This window comes from Pygoscelis adeliae, unplaced genomic scaffold (genome assembly GCF_000699105.1).
Source record: "Pygoscelis adeliae isolate BGI_AS28 unplaced genomic scaffold, ASM69910v1 Scaffold32, whole genome shotgun sequence".
NCBI lineage: Eukaryota > Metazoa > Chordata > Aves > Sphenisciformes > Spheniscidae > Pygoscelis > Pygoscelis adeliae.
In genome coordinates, this window is record NW_008824368.1 from 429,743 (window position 1) to 445,722 (window position 15,980).

General features: G+C 37.4%; 1 protein-coding gene across 1 annotated transcript in view; it reads left to right on the plus strand.

The window, feature by feature from the left end:
* Positions 1-13,286, plus strand: part of UFM1 (ubiquitin-fold modifier 1) — a 30,681-nt gene extending 17,395 nt beyond the window's left edge. Inside the window, exons 3-6 of the mRNA XM_009319964.1 lie at positions 291-348; positions 6,683-6,722; positions 7,151-7,183; positions 11,933-13,286. Of these exons, the coding sequence (XP_009318239.1) occupies positions 291-348; positions 6,683-6,722; positions 7,151-7,183; positions 11,933-12,000 (199 nt within the window). The 3' untranslated portion in view covers positions 12,001-13,286. The remainder of the gene's footprint in view (positions 1-290; positions 349-6,682; positions 6,723-7,150; positions 7,184-11,932) is intronic.
* The last annotated feature ends 2,694 nt before the right edge of the window (positions 13,287-15,980 follow it).

The window sequence follows — 15,980 nt, forward strand, 5'->3', positions numbered from 1 at the left end:
TCTTGACAGGGCTTTCGCACGAGTAGAAAAGGCGTTTTTCTTCCTCCGTGTGAAACCAGAGGCGGTTTTCTGTTGTTAATTCACCTTTCAGGGCTTTTCTACTTTGTTCTACTGCCACGTGTATCTTTTTGGGCTTTGATCTAGACCTTAAATAAATAGTACATGCACGTCTTTGGCAAGAGTATTACCCCGTTGGTAAAAGCGAAGTTTAAATTAGTAGATTAATAGCAAATAAAGTTGCTTTTCAGTTTGTCTTAGCAGTCACATATTTGCTTGCATTGTAATTTCAGGTTAAGTGTGCCTGAAAGTACACCTTTCACAGCTGTCTTGAAGTTTGCTGCAGAAGAAGTAAGTAGAAAGTGATGACGTTGGTTTTTAACTTTCTGAACATTCCTGAAAGCAAAAGCTTTTTAATTGTAAAATGCAATGGTTATTTCAGCACAAAGAACGCTCATTAGGTACACATGAACACAAGCTTTACTGGTGTCAGTGTGGGCCTGCCAAAACTTTCAGAATCCTAAGCTTAGCAATTCTTGCACTATTTACACATCAACAGCAGGTATTGACACACTTCCTGTTCTTCTTTGCGATTAAATTAAACCATTTTATATCAATAACATAAAAATTTGTGACAGTGAACATAATTAAAAGGTACAGCTGTTAAATATTAAATATTTTAAATTGCTTGTGTAGAATATCCAGAAAATTCTTTAGAATTATTCAGGAAATTCTTCAACTATTCTCACAGTCAGTTCCAGTAATCTCTGTCTTTGGAAGACACACAGTTTTTTATTATAGAGGGTATTAATATTAGGCATATGGGCTAGATTTAAAAAACAGACTTAAATGAATAACACTTGGATGATGTGTTCTTTGGCTTCTGGGTGTTTGATCTTTCACATGAAATCCAAAACCAATAGGTGCCTAAATTGCCTATATAATGTGTTTGAAGAGATGCATCCTGTTTGTTTCAGATTAAGTGTACAAAGATTAAGAGATGTCCATCTGGGTGTAAACAGTAAAATAAAGTGCTCAAAAGCATGATGTCTTTTTTCATCTAGTCAGCAAACAGATTCAGCTGAGAGTCTGTTCTTGCAATTCCCCTTCTGCCTTTTTAGGAAAACTTGGGAAATTTTGGGTTATTGACAATTTTGTTTGTTCAAGCATTGGAATTTTAATAAATAATTAGGAAGGATAATGGACTATGTGTTTTGAGTCTCCTTATGTTGTTAGTGTTATACCACTATGTGGCAGAAGTTCTTAGTGGAAACACAGCTTGTGGGGGGAGGTTGTGGATTGTTTGTTTGTTGTAACTTTGTGTAAACAGAACAGTATACAGAATAATAAATGCTGTTAAAGATATTTGCTGATTTAATTGCTTTTTTTAAACTAGGTTTTTTTCCCAGTTATTTTTAATCTGAACTAATGCAGCTGTGCCCACACAACCCATACAGAGAGACCTAGACTGAAAAGTCTAATAGGCTAGTATGAGGGACCAGGAAAGACTGGAGTGGGACTGAGTAGTTGGAGACACCACGAGTAAGGGGCCACTTCTGGTGGGAGGGTTGCCATGAAACCTGTTTTACCTACTCGTGGAACCACAGTCTTAGTCGGTGATAGGGTCCTCTGTGAAATGGATTTAGAGAAGAATTAATGACTTAAATATTCACATTAAGTAAACCATTCCTTTAGGTGATATGAGTATTTTGAGCATCTGTGGGAGTTCTGCTGTTTGACGTCAGACCGCTCTGCATCAGCACAGTTTTATAGAGTAATTGTAGCTGTGTTTTGGAGGCTCACAAGAAAGACTGAAGATGTGTGATGGAATGTAAAAGAGCCCAGTGTTTTTAATGCTCACTAGAGTAATTCCATTAAATGCCTATACAATAAACATTTCTTTAAAAGAAAATAGAAGATACAAGGAACAATTTATTAATTACCTCCCCAAAACAGTGTGAAGCACGTTTGTATTAGCCTGTGTCAGTGTTAAATAGAAATTAATAACATGAACGTATGATTGATGTTTCAGAATATGGCACTGTTTTTAGTTGTCATTGCTGATGTGTTACTGAAGCTTTTTACATCTCTATGAGACCAGGCAGAACTAAATGCTTTGTAAACAGAGAGCAAAAAAGACTGTTAGACTCTTCCCCAGGAATGAAGCTCCTTTGATCCTCTGTGAACTGGCATTGAAAAGAATGAGAGAGAATTTTTGTCTTATATAAATGTTTTTTGTTCCTTGGACCTGCATAGCTTAACATTAGCTTATGCTGCGTACTATGATTCAGATACCAGTTTCACAGTACCTTGTATGAAACATGTAAGGAAAAGATCGAACGGTAGCCCTGGATTTTGGACAAAGATGTCAGTTGGTCTCCAGGGGAAGTGCATTATCTCCTCAGTGATTAAAGCTCTTGGGACAGAGAACGATTTAAGTTTCGGCTGTTTAGCCTTAGCAACTTTCTACTGAGTCGTTTTTTAGAGCCTTAAAATTTGGCCAAATTATAGCCAGAATTCCCCTGGAACAGCAGAACTGTAGCCATGATGTAGAATGGTCATCTTATATATCAAGTTTCAGTCACAGTGCTTTGTCAAACATTACAGTTTTCTGAATTACTTTCATTGCGCAAAACAAGATGTGTTCCTTTTTTTTTTTCCCTTGGAAATAACCAAAATACATAACAGATTTTACTTCTGTCATCTCTAGCACATCACATAACATGTTAAAGTTCATTGTATGCAATTCATGATTGGCAGAGCTGGAAGTGAAAGAAAACTGGATCATTAAATGGGGAGGTCTCGGGAAGTCTCAATCATTTGTAGCAGTCTCAGCCCTTCCCATTTGGCAGTGATAATTTGGATAATGCAAATTTAACTCTTCCCTTATTTTTTATTTTCTCTGTTTGTCTTACAGACTATATATAAAAAATGTAAATTGAAATGTAAACTATTGGAAACACTACTCTCAAGTTTTTATCTATTTATAGTTCTTTCCACAATTGTCACAGTTTATTGTGACTGTTAATGTTCTCATTTACAATGTGTGGTATCTATTGGGTTTTTTCCTTCATCTGGTAGAGCTGCTTGGTACATATCTCAGGTGTACATTTGCACAGTATTTACAAAAAGCCTCTCTTACATTTGTGAGATTATTACTGAAATAGTCATCCATTTCCATTAAATAAAGTTAAACTTTATTCTTTCATAAACATGTATATTTTTGAAACTATTATTTTGTTATTCTAATATTACTCTCGATAGATTGGTGCTAAAATACTTTGGTTTAATGCACTTATCTGCTGTTCATTGCACGAAAAAGAGATGAGCTTATTACTGTAGAGGATTTTTGTCATCGTTGTAAAAAGTGAGAAAGGGATATAATTGTTGGTATATGATTGTCATCTTTTCCTTATAGTTTGACTGTAGATATTGACAAATGTATTTCCTGGCATTGGAGAAAATGAGTTTTGTGGCAGCCTCAGTTATCAATTTATAAGGTTTTTAAAGCAAACAATCTCTTTCTTTAAAGTGTGTGAGTTTGGGGCTGGATGTTATCCAATTTGGTTTCAAAGCAAGCCAGGGTTTATCTACTGAATACAGAACTTGTTTGCCACTTGAGTATCCGTTTGACTTTGTATCACAGAAAGCTTGTATATTTTCAGCCTGGGAAACATATGCTTAGCAGCCACAGGAAGGATTTTTGATTTAAATAGTGAACCATATTGCACCAAATTATGTGTAATTATAAATGGTATAATTACAATGGTAGTTTCCCTTTTTGTATTATACTTGTGGTGATTTTCATGTGCTGAGTATGTGGCCAACAACTATTGCTGTTTGGCCCAGTGTTTTGGGCTAAGATAACGAAGTGGTTTATTCTCTTCTAACACAGTACAATATGAAGCAATAAGAGAATCTTAACTGGTGCTTCACTGGCTGGTTGCCACACAGTTCTCATGTGCACCTAGTGTATCGGATTCGGGTAGATTCTCCTACTGAAAAGCAAAATGACACAAAATGAGTAGAGATGTCCATCCTCCTGTGAATGATCCATCCCTTTCACGCACTGGGAGATGCAAGAGACAGAGAAGAAATGAGAAGAGGCACTTAACATTCTAGAAGTTACATTTATGGGTTTTTTTCAGATGATTTAAGATGACAGATCCAGGGTATCACTTAATCATAATGGAAACTGCTTGTTGAAAAATAACTTAAGTATTAAGTTAAACATATATTTCCTGCTTGTTCAGGATTTTTTTTGTGTTTTATTCCTTTACTTTTTGAATTGGAGATGCACTCATTGTAGGAGGCAGGACTTAATATGATTGACATTAATCCCACTGTTCAAACCTTATAAACTCATTTTCTCTTACTATGTAAAAAACAAAAAAAACCCACAAAACCCAAACTTGTGTCCTGGTTTCAGCAGGGATAGAGTTAATTTCCTTCCTAGTAGCTGGTACAGTGCTGTGCTTTGGATTTAGGGTGAGAACAATGTTGATAACACATTGATGTTTTCAGTTGTTGCTAGGTAGTGTTTATACTAGTCAAGGCCTTTCCAACTTCCCATGCTCTACCAACTGAGAAGGCTGGAGGAACACAAGAAGCTGGGAGGGGGCACAGCCAGGACAGCTGACCCAAACTGGCCAATGGGATATCCCATACCATGTGACATTCCATACCATGTGACATCATGCTCAGTATATAAAAGCTGGGGGAAGAAGAAGGAAGGGGGGGAATGTTTGGAGTGGTGCTGTTTGTCTTCCCAAGTCACCGTTACGCGTGAGGGAGCCCTGCTTTCCTGGAGACAGCTGAACATCTGCCTGCCGATGGGAAGTAGTGAATTAATTCCTTTGTTTTGCTTTTCTTGTGTGCGTGACTGTTGCTCTACCTATTAAACTGTTTTTATCTCAACCCACGAGTTTTCTCACTTTTACCCTTCCAATTCTCTCCCCATCCCACTGTTCAAACCTTATAAACTCATTTTCTCTTACTATGTAAAAAACAAAAAAACCCCACAAAACCCAAACTTGTTAAAAGATTTCTCCTTAGACTGCTAAGTCAAGATTCCCAAAGTTAGTGAACTTGAGAATGAAGGCTTACTTTCTTCAGCATACGATACGTATACATTAGCTGTTATGAGGTAGCATATTATTTTTTACATTCTTACTATTAAATATGTAGCTCCTCTTTTATCAACTTCATTATTCAAATCTTGCTTTGAAGGCAAATTGTTACTTTCCTTATGGCCTTTCTACAATGACACTGGTATCTAACCTATTATCTTTTGCAGAAATTACTGTTTTCATGTCACCCTGCAAGATGAGGAGGTGACATGATTTACCTGCTATGGATAAAAAGCTAAGAGAGAACAAGTTAAAAAAAAAAAAATTGCTCATTTTGTGTGTCTGGAGATAAAAAAGAGCAGTTTTTCAGTCTATTAATAATTAAGTACTGTATTCAAGCATGGTTTCTCTGAGCTTTAGCTGTTGCTGTTAATGCATTAATATTTCTGCAAATCAGACCTGGAAATCTTAAGTTGAGCAATCAGAAAATGAGGAAAGCACAAGTAGTGACAGCCATTGAAAGGCACGGCTGAAGTGACTTGTTCAGGAGATGGGAGAGCTCTGCAGTTCTTCCAGGGAAGCACTCCATGTTAGCATTCATAGTTAGCCCTTTTTCTTATGCAATATAGAGAGGAGGATGAAGTGCCTTGTGAGGAGGTTTCACTGATACTTGCTCATTGCTGAGACACCAGCCTTTTACCTTGGGGGTTGTTCATTGTGCTAAGTAATAAGGGAAGCCCAAGGAGCAACCTTCGGTCCTCATACCAACCACTGATCGACTTGCACCCGCCCTTCCCTTTCTGTCCGGTGTGGTCCAACCACATTAGATAGCGCAGGAGTTTTCTCTGGCCCTGCCTGGCTCCCTCTAGTCCTGAGAAATAATTATTTTTGGCTTCCCCATCTCAGTTCAGATCTTCTGAAATAGTTTGAAGCCTGTATGCGATGCAACCCCACCTGAGTAGGGCTTTTCACATTGTAAAACTGACCCCGTATGATGCGCATGGGGGTGGGGTACCATGGAGACACGTGGTGGTGTTTGAGGGTACAAAGCCTGCTTAGGCTCCCTCTGAGGAGGGAGCCAGAGCTGATACAGTGCTGTTAGTGCTTCCTTTTGTAAGCAAATCCTGGCGTGAAGTCTCCTCTTGGAGCAGTGCAGTTGGAGAGGTCCCAGTAGAGTCAGGGAGAAAGCTAGGACATTGGTCCGAATTAACCAACATTATTAGAACCAACTAATTCTTGTTTAACTCCTGTTAGACATAACAGGTATGCTTTTTAGAAGTTCATTTCCATACATGTTTTAGGTATTCCTTTATTTAATGTAATAAGAACTAATATTGCTTAACTTTGCGGATGGCCCAACTTTTATCTTTTATCTAATGAGTAATAATAATTGGATTTAATTAGTTGATTAGTACTGTAAATTTCTTATTCTGTATTGAGGTATCTAATCAACTTCGACTTTAAACCTTTATTTTGCTATATCTATAAATCTGAGAGGAATCTTTTATCATAATTTTTTTGTACCTGAACCAGCTAAAATTATAATTGCTTTGAATATTCCCCATGCGTTTTCTGCTTTAACTATGTCTTTTCCCTTTATGTCTTAATTCCTTTAGTTCAAAGTTCCTGCAGCAACAAGTGCCATTATAACAAATGGTAAGAATATAGTTTATATATATTTTTAATAGTTTTTGTATTGTTGTTTCAGTGAAGGGATATTGATAAAAGCAAAAGTGTCTTTTCTTTCACAGCCTCTACAGACTGCAAACTGAATTTAATAATGTTGCAGCATTATTTAAATTGCTTATGCATGGGATGAAGGTATTAAACCACTAATATTATTAATTTGGTTTTGTCCTAACATATAGTGTGGATTTTCTGTGCTGAACGTTTCTTGTTAGCTCCTGTGATAAGACTAGTTTTGATTATGGGAAATAGCTGCTTGAAGACCTGATGTAATAATTATATCTTGTTGGTATATTATATTTTTTGACCTGTAAGTTTAGTGTAGTAAATTGTATTATGTCTGTTTCACCTTTCCCTCTTATTTTTTTCCCTCTTTTTTTTAATTTTTTTTTTCCTAGATGGAATAGGAATAAACCCTGCACAGACAGCAGGTAAGTTATTATTTCTGAAGCCCAGTATTAAAAACCTCGGTTATTTTTCTTATAAACTAATCAATTGGGGTTGATTTATATTTTAAGTTTTGATTTCTTAAATGGGAGAAGCATTACCCAGTAGTTGGAAACTACAGTCAGTGTAGTGTGTGAAAGGTTAAATCCACCTTTACACAGTGGATTTAACTGTGTAAAGAACTATTGTTCAACATTTGTTTATTTAGATCTGTGAAAAAATGAGGCACTTCTGATCTTCAGGGCTTAGGTATTTAGTGTGCAGTTTAAAAGAGCAATACTGTATTACATGTTACTGAAATAACAAGTAATAGCTATATTTTTTCCTCACTATATTTAGTCAGTAGTATTTGCTATTTTAGCAGCACTTCTGATGAGATATGTTTAAAAAATAATACTCAGTTTTAAAGCAGGAACTCTAGGTACTTTGGAAAGCATATTTTCAAGAAGAGAGGATCTTCTTGCCGATAGCCCTCTTTTTCTCACCAAGGGATTACAGGTGAGAAATCTCTGATTTCCACTGTGGAGGCTTGCTATGAGACACGAGTTTACCTCTGTCACAGAGAAGTGTAAAGCTTTCCCCATCACCTCCTGAAATACATGGAAACGTAGTACAGATGTTGAATTGCACTAATTACCGTCTGTTGTGTGGAAGCAGGCTTCTGTGGTCTTGTTCTTGGAACGCTATACTTTTAAATTAATTTGGAAATTATTACAGTAATCTCATCTCGACCCATTTGAGACGAGAGTTATGGTGGAGTGGAGTATCTTGTTAGTAGAAATTTCTGAACATTTCTTCCCTATGAATATGAGCCGGCAGTGTGCCCAGGTGGCCAAGAAGGCCAATGGCATCCTGGCCTGTATCAGAAATAGCGTGGCCAGCAGGAGTAGGGAAGTGATCGTGCCCCTGTACTCGGCACTGGTGAGGCCGCACCTCGAATACTGTGTTCAGTTTTGGGCCCCTCACTACAAGAAAGGCATTGAGGTGCTGGAGCGTGTCCAGAGAAGGGCAACGAAGCTGGTGAGGGGTCTGGAGAACAAGTCTTATGAGGAGCGGCTGAGGGAACTGGGGTTGTTTAGCCTGGAGAAAAGGAGGCTGAGGGGAGACCTTCTCGCTCTCTACAACTGCCTGAGAGGAGGCTGTAGCGAGGTGGGTGTTGGTCTCTTCTCTCAAGTAACAAGCGATAGGACAAGAGGAAACAGCCTCAAGTTGCACCAGGGAAGGTTTAGGTTGACTATTAGGAAAAATTTCTTCACCGAAAAGGTTGCCAAGCACTGGACCAGGCTGCCCAGGGAAGTGGTTGAGTCACCATCCCTGGAGGTATTTAAAAGACATGTAGATGTGGCGCTTAGGGACATGGTTTAGTGGTGGACTTGGCAGTGCTAGGTTAGCGGTTGGACTCGATGATCTTAAAGGTCTTTTCCAACCTAAACGGTTTTATGATTCCATGATACTAAGAAATAATAAAAATGGCTTTAGTGCTTGTGGAACATGGTCATCCAGTGAAAACTGTGAATCTAATTTTACTCCTGCTTGCAAACGTGATGAACAGTTGATGGAGACTTGCCGCTTCTCTGGTTTTTTTGCATGAAATCTCTGCCAGGTCTCATTCATTTGTGCCCTTTGTCTGCCAGTCGTTATTGAAGATACCACACCATTTTTTTTCAGATCTAAAAAGTGAATAAGAAAGCCAAGGTATTATCAGCATACTTAGCTATGTAAGATAAATAGTATAAAGTAAATCCTTGCAGAGCATATAATAGTATCTGATGGTTAGAAGAGCAATTGCTTGACATTAGTTTGGGGAATTTCTTGGAGTTGTAAGAGGAACCATTTAGGTGTAGCAACCCATTTCTGAGGTCTGCGATTGCATCAACAACCTTTCAAAATGAAGATCAAGTGAGCGTTTGGCTTTCTGCTCCACTGGAGGTTTCTGTCCTTCCTGGGCTTGCCTTAGGACATCTGGATTATGGTTTGACAGGTGTACTGCCTCAGGCAGACTCCTCAGCTGATGCTGTGCTCATCATGATCCCATGACCGAGTGTATTAAAAACAGATAATAAAACTAATAATTTAGTTTAGCTACTAGATTATCACCCACATGTAAAGCCCCATTCTCACATGACCACTGAGGAATACTTAGGCAAAACAGGTAAAGTCAGTTGCTTAAGTTAAGGTATACTTAACGCTGTTTCTCTTCCTCAGAAGTATACTTTCATTTTGTATTATGTAGCTCAAATTAGTTGTAGCTTAGTACAATGCTGCAAGGTAAATTTATTTAGGACTACTTGACTCCTGAATGAAAATATCCATATGGTAGTTCATCATGCTTGCAGCTATGCATATTGAATTCACATATCCAATTGATTTGATTTACCTTTCATAAGTTCTTACAAATGTTGAGGAATTATTCAGTAGTAGTAGTAGTATAAGACAGCATCTCATAATCAAGGGTCAGGTAAATCAAAAGCATCTAGATGCAAAATGTTTTCATCACAGTCTTAATCTTATCTGCAAATGTAAGATTAGGTGCATGGATTGCACATGGATTACTTTTTTTAACACAGAAGGTACCATTGCCCTGACAGTGCTGTGTGAAGTTGCCCTTAAACTGAAAAAAAAAAACCCAAAAACCCAACCCTCCCACCCCAAAAAAACCCAACCAAAAAATGACCTACACCAAACCCAAGGCCCAGACAAAAATCCCTCCTCAGTTTACAAGTAAACATATATAATTTAGATATAATCTTATGTTCAGCCTTATTAATTGATATCTCAGAAACTTGATAGGGTAAAATGTACTTTTTTTTTCCTTTTTTCTTTTTTTTTGCATATATTAAAGTTCCTGTAGAGTGAACAGTTACTTTAGTCTTCAAAAACTTCCCAAAATAAGATGATCTAGGAATAACATCTTAGTAATCCTTGGGGATTTCAGAGGTTTTGTACTGTTCCACTATTTCCCCAACTTTCTGAATAAAAGTACTCCTCAAGTATGACTTTCTCTCATTCTCCCTACATGATTCCATGGAGGAGGGGAAATGAAAGCTGAAAAAGCTAGGCTTAGCACTTTATTCCTGTATTGATTTCAATTTTAAATCCTCGCTAGTTCAGGGAATAGTATGCCATAACTTTAATAAAACCACTGTGATATTAATGATGGAAACAGACTGAGAGGTGGGGTGAACTGCTGTCTGCATGAGATGCAGCTGGGGCCTCTTTTAAAAATTTAGAGTTTTATGGTGGCCGTTGCAATATGGATACTTTTCATCTAGATTGGTGAGCTTAGTTCACTGGTTTGCTGGTGTGACAGATTTGTGTTCAGTGGGTTTTACAGATCTCTTCAGTATGTGGTCTTGGCAGATCTCTAAAAACAGAACATCTTCTGGTAACACATTCTTTTGAACTGATTTTCTAATACTTGTTTTGTTGAATAAGTAGAATGGTTTCAATCCTGATCCATGTGCCAGAAAAGTGAAGTTAGAAAAAGGGTAGCTTTGTTCCAATATGTTAATAACTTGAAGAAATGCTAAATATATTTTTTATGAGAGCACTCTACGTCCGTGAAATGGGGTGCTTAGGAGAGAAATACAGTTATTCTGGTTTTACAAGTCAACACGAAGATGAATAAGAATAGGTAGCTATTATTAAAGCCTGATATTGTAGAATTGCATATAGTCTGTTTCATGCAGTAGCAGTATGAAGTTAAAAAAAAAAAGTTCAATATAGTAATTAAAGAATGCATCACTTTTAGCAATGTGGTTTCATTTTCAAATGTTACGTTTAATAGAAGAAAATAGCAACCTGAATGGCAATCCTGAATACATGCAGAAAATATTCTAGACGTCTAAGTATTAGAAACTTCTAATTTTCATACTATGTCCTCTTTAAAAGACTATCATGATTAAGACTATACAGTAATAAATATGAAGGTCAAGATTCTTTTATGCTAAAATGAGACTGACTGATGCTTGGGTATGTGGAGAGTCTTCCTAAAAGAAAAGTACCGTTAAGGTTCTGAAGTTAGAAGCAGATAAATACTGAACCAGGGAGAGAATTAAAAAGGAGTATATGCATGAATGACCTCAAGATAAAAAAAAAAAATTATGGAGAAGTAAAACTTCATTTCCTGGTCTTGAAATTATGATGGTATAGAGAATCATAGAATAGTTTGGGTTGGAAGGGGCCTCTAAAGGTCATCTAGTCCAACCCCCCTGCCGTGGGCAGGGACGTCTTCAACTAGATCAGGTTGCTCAGAGCCCCGTCCAACCTGACCTTGAAGGTTTCCAGGGATGGGGCACCCACTACCTCTCTGGGCAACCTGTGCCAGTGCTTCACCACCCTCAGCGTAAAAAATTTCTTCCTTATATCTAGTCTAAATCTACCCCCCTTTAGTTTAAAGCCAGTCCCCCTTGTCCTTCTTCACTTTCATATAAGTGAAATCAGACATTCAAGTATGGAACCGCAAAGTTTGAAAGGTGATAGCTTGCAAGTCCTATTAGATGACTTTGGCTCTGGTATTTTTATTTAAAAATAAGAGCTCTTTGGAGTAAGAGGGATAAGATGAAATTCTATGGAAACATAAAAAAATATATTTCTGGTATATTAGAGGAATTACTACAAAGATGTTGAACGCTGACCTAACATTATTATCCTTTAAATGTTTATGCTTGTTTAGGTAACATTTTATTTGGTTAGTTGGTAACACATTCTGTTTTGTTTGTTTATTTGTTTAGGAAATGTATTTCTAAAGCATGGTTCAGATCTACGGATTATTCCCAGAGATCGAGTTGGGAGCTCTTAACGTCTACTGAAAGCTTTGGAATAAGTGACATTGCCATGCAGCAAAGGTCTATTTATTTTGGAACTCCAAAATGCAACTAATGAATTGGCCTTTTTTAAAGCTAGCAAAAATAACTTCCCAGGATTTTTTTTTTTTAAAAACAAAGATAAGGTTTCATTTTCTTGTTAAAACATATTAACTCATGCACTGATTCTTCCTTGACTAGTAGAAGAATGGGCTGATTCCATGTTATGTTCCTGAAAGAAAGATGGATTTCTCTATAAGTGTTACTGACACCACAAGGGTAAACACACAGCCATGATCAGTAGATATTTAAATTATTGGATATTGTTGAACCTACTTTGTGGAAGGGGGAACTGTGTTATGATTTTGCTACAAAGAAACTGTTCCTACTGAGTGCTAAAACTTTTTTCTTTTTTTTTTTCTAAATTTGCTTCCATGTTTAGAGGAACAGTTTTCACATAGTTCAAGTATTAAGCTCAAATAGAAGGGAAATTTCAGGGGTTTATTACTCAAATAAGTAAATAACTGCCAAATGTTCCAAAGTAATTGTAAGATTTAATTTGCTGCAAATATTTTAGATAAAGGAGGAAACAGAGGTTTCTATGTGTTAAAACTTCATTTGGCATATTGTGAAGTTAAATTCTCTGAAACTGCATTTAATTTATGAGACCTAATCTCCTCGCGTGAAGTGCCATCAGCTGAGAAGGACTGCAGCGTAGTTTGGGAATGTGTAGGTACTGGTCAAATATGTCATTCCTTTTTCAGTAAACTAATACTGGTTCTTTCTAAATGTCTTGTTTTGTTATTACGTGTTACATGGGAAACAGCGTAGAATTCACTTAAATGTTTGCGTTCAGATTATATTCTTCTTGTTTATAAATTGCCAGGGGTAAACTATCAGTTGTGTATTTTAATTAGAGAAATTGCTGCTTTTCTTGAACTGGTAGTCTGCTTTGTGATTTAATATATCTGGCAAAATCTTACCCTGTTGCATTTTTTTCTGTCCTACTGAGTTTAACAGAAAGAACAATGGGCAATGTAGTGCTTGGTTAAATGAATATTGTCACAGATACAACTGTCCTGTGCAATAATCATGCTCTAGAAAGATGTTCAGATAATGTGTCAGTGCAGAAGTACAAAATGCCCTTCTGAGTGGGTGTAAATTGAGTATATAGAGGAAAACTCTTCTGAAAGTGATACTTGACTATAAACATTTTCCAACTCTAAGATGAATTGTAAAATTCTGGATTTTCCTTTATTTTAATAAACAATTATATGAAAAAAGAGCAAACTTTGTTCCTCTCTCATATTCTTAATTAGATTTTTGACAATAATTAAAATCTCTGCCCTTTAACCTTTTAATCAACATGCTTTGAGATTCATTTCAAGCCAAAAGATTCTTATTATGCAGAATTCTACAGAACACTGCCCTTAAAGGACAGAGTGCATAGTTTCTATTAATCTAATGCCACAATATAATTAGGATGAGCCAAATTAATTGCTTGTAATTTTTGTCTGCAAATCTCTTGACTGAATACCTGAAAAACAACCTGATACTGGAATATAACAAACAGGAACCTCCCCCCCCCCCCCCCCCCCCCCCCAGAGTGTAGTTTTTGAAAAGCCATCATGGTTAAATGCATTTTGAAACTAAGATGCTTTGATGTTTATGGAAAGGAGAGTTGTGTAAAAATAATTTCATAGAATCATAGACTAGAATCATAGAATCATTAAGGTTGGAAAAGACCTCTAAGACCATCGAGTCCAACTCTCAACCCAACACCACCATGCCCACTAAACCATGTCCCTAAGCGCCTCATCTACACGTCTTTTAAATACCTCCAGGGATGGTGACTCAACCGCTTCCCTGGGCAGCCTCGTCCAATGTCTAACCACTCTTTCAGTAAAGAAATTTTTCCTCACATCCAATCTAAACCTCCCCTGGTGCAACTTGAGGCCGTTTCCTGTCATCCTATTGCTAGTTACTTGGGAGAAGAGGCCGACACCCACCTCGCTACAACCTCCTTTCAGGTAGTTGTAGAGAGCGATGAGGTCTCTCCTCAGCCTCCTTTTCTCCAGGCTAAACAACTCCAGTTCCCTCAGCCACATTTCAGATGGGGGCTAAACATTTCTTACGCTGTTACTTAGGTAATAACGCAGATAGCATAAAGTGCTTGACATACTGCATTGCAAGTAGTTTATGCAACGTGCAGAGGATCTGTTCATTTGGCACAATAACTCGTCTTTATAGTACTTCCTGTATTCATTACACCTTTGTCTCAACATGGTCTCTAAAATCTGAACACAACTTTTCTGTTTGGTAAAGAGGCTTGATTTCAGTGGTAAGATGTACTTAGCAGATGTTTGCAAGTTGATTTGAAGTTTACAAGTTCATTTTGTTATGTCCAAGTCATGTTTGACATGATTGTAAAGGAAAAATTTAAGTTTGGAACCAGACTTCTGAGGGCTTGGGAGTTGTCATAAGATTGTAAGAAGAGTGCTGTACTCTCAGACTGGTACTGGTTTGTCTAACCATACTTTAAGGTGTACTTTGGAAATCAACTCTGCGCGGAGTCTGTATTGTCTTCGGCTCTGGTTATAACTTGACTGATGTTAAATGAAAGACTTCCATTGTTTGTGATTAACTTTGTCACACCTTTGCTGAAGTCAATTTAAAGCCTCTTTTTTTTCCCCTGTATTTTACATTTGAAAAAGGATGGCTGGTTTATATTACAAAGATACTCTGTGAAGAGAATTTTTGGCAGAATCATAAAGCATTGATGTGAAAAGTTCCACCAAAACTTTTAAAGAGCTGTAATCATTCTTTTGGTTTATACAATATTATAGTAGTCTTACTTTTCTCAAATGTATTATTTGATAGAATTTGAAGATATCATGGAAGTTTTTCAGGGAGGGAAGCACAATGGCCTGATGAAGTATAGAAGAACTGGAAGACTTAGGAAATGGCCCTGATAATAGTTCTGACAGTGCTATGGCTTTCTTCCTTGTGTTCCCAAGCCACAAAATCCAATTTTATTCTGTGTTTGAGATTAAAAGACCGTTTTCCTCTCTTGTTGCTACTAAATAATAACCATAAAAATTGCTGACATCAGGTCTCAAAAGTTGAGAATTTTTCTTCTTTGTGTTTAGGTTGATGGTGAAAACCCAGCTCCTGCTGCTGCTCTAGCGATACAATGAGCAGTTGGAGCAAGAGAAGGAGCTGTGCCAGTGTGACTGCAGAATGTTAGTGGATTCTGAAGGTGCTGGGGGCACAGCAGTCCTTTGTATGGCAGCATGCGGGTGGCCGTCAAATGGAGCACTTTAATAGGGCAGTGGAAAAAAACCAAATCCTGCAGTCATCCTAGTAGTGCTCTGGAGACTGTTTCAGTGATTTTGGCAGGAGCACTAAGCTCCAGCTGGGTAAAACTCAGTCCATGTACAATACATGGTGTTCAGATTTAAATACAGTATACCCAACTATACATCTCAGTAGTGAATTTCAGCCACTGTTCCTACTGATGGAAGGCAAATACTGGGGAGTATTCACAAAGGCTAGCATGGTCTTTTTGAGGCTAATCTCTGCAGGCTGTTTCTTGAAGTTAATGGAAGTGAGGGTCCTCCAGAGAGAGATTCAGAGTAGCTAAATGAATCTTCAGTTCTGAATCGCCCTCTGGAGGAGCCTTTCTCTCTTTACTGACTAGAGAAAGCCATTGAGGCATTAGCCTGCAGGGGCTAAGGTTAACCTCTGTGAATACCTTCCCCAACAGCCACTTCCCTCTCCTGTCAATATTGTATGTAGCATTGTACTACCTACTCGCTGCTGTTTGATCTCAATGTTTAGCACATGGTACAAAGCTCCCAGGGACTTGTTCAAAACCAAAATTACAAGAACTTGTTTGCATGAAAACAAACCTGCTTTTTTATGTGATATGATTAGTTGAATGCATCTTTTTTTTTTTTTTCTTACAGCAGGTTCA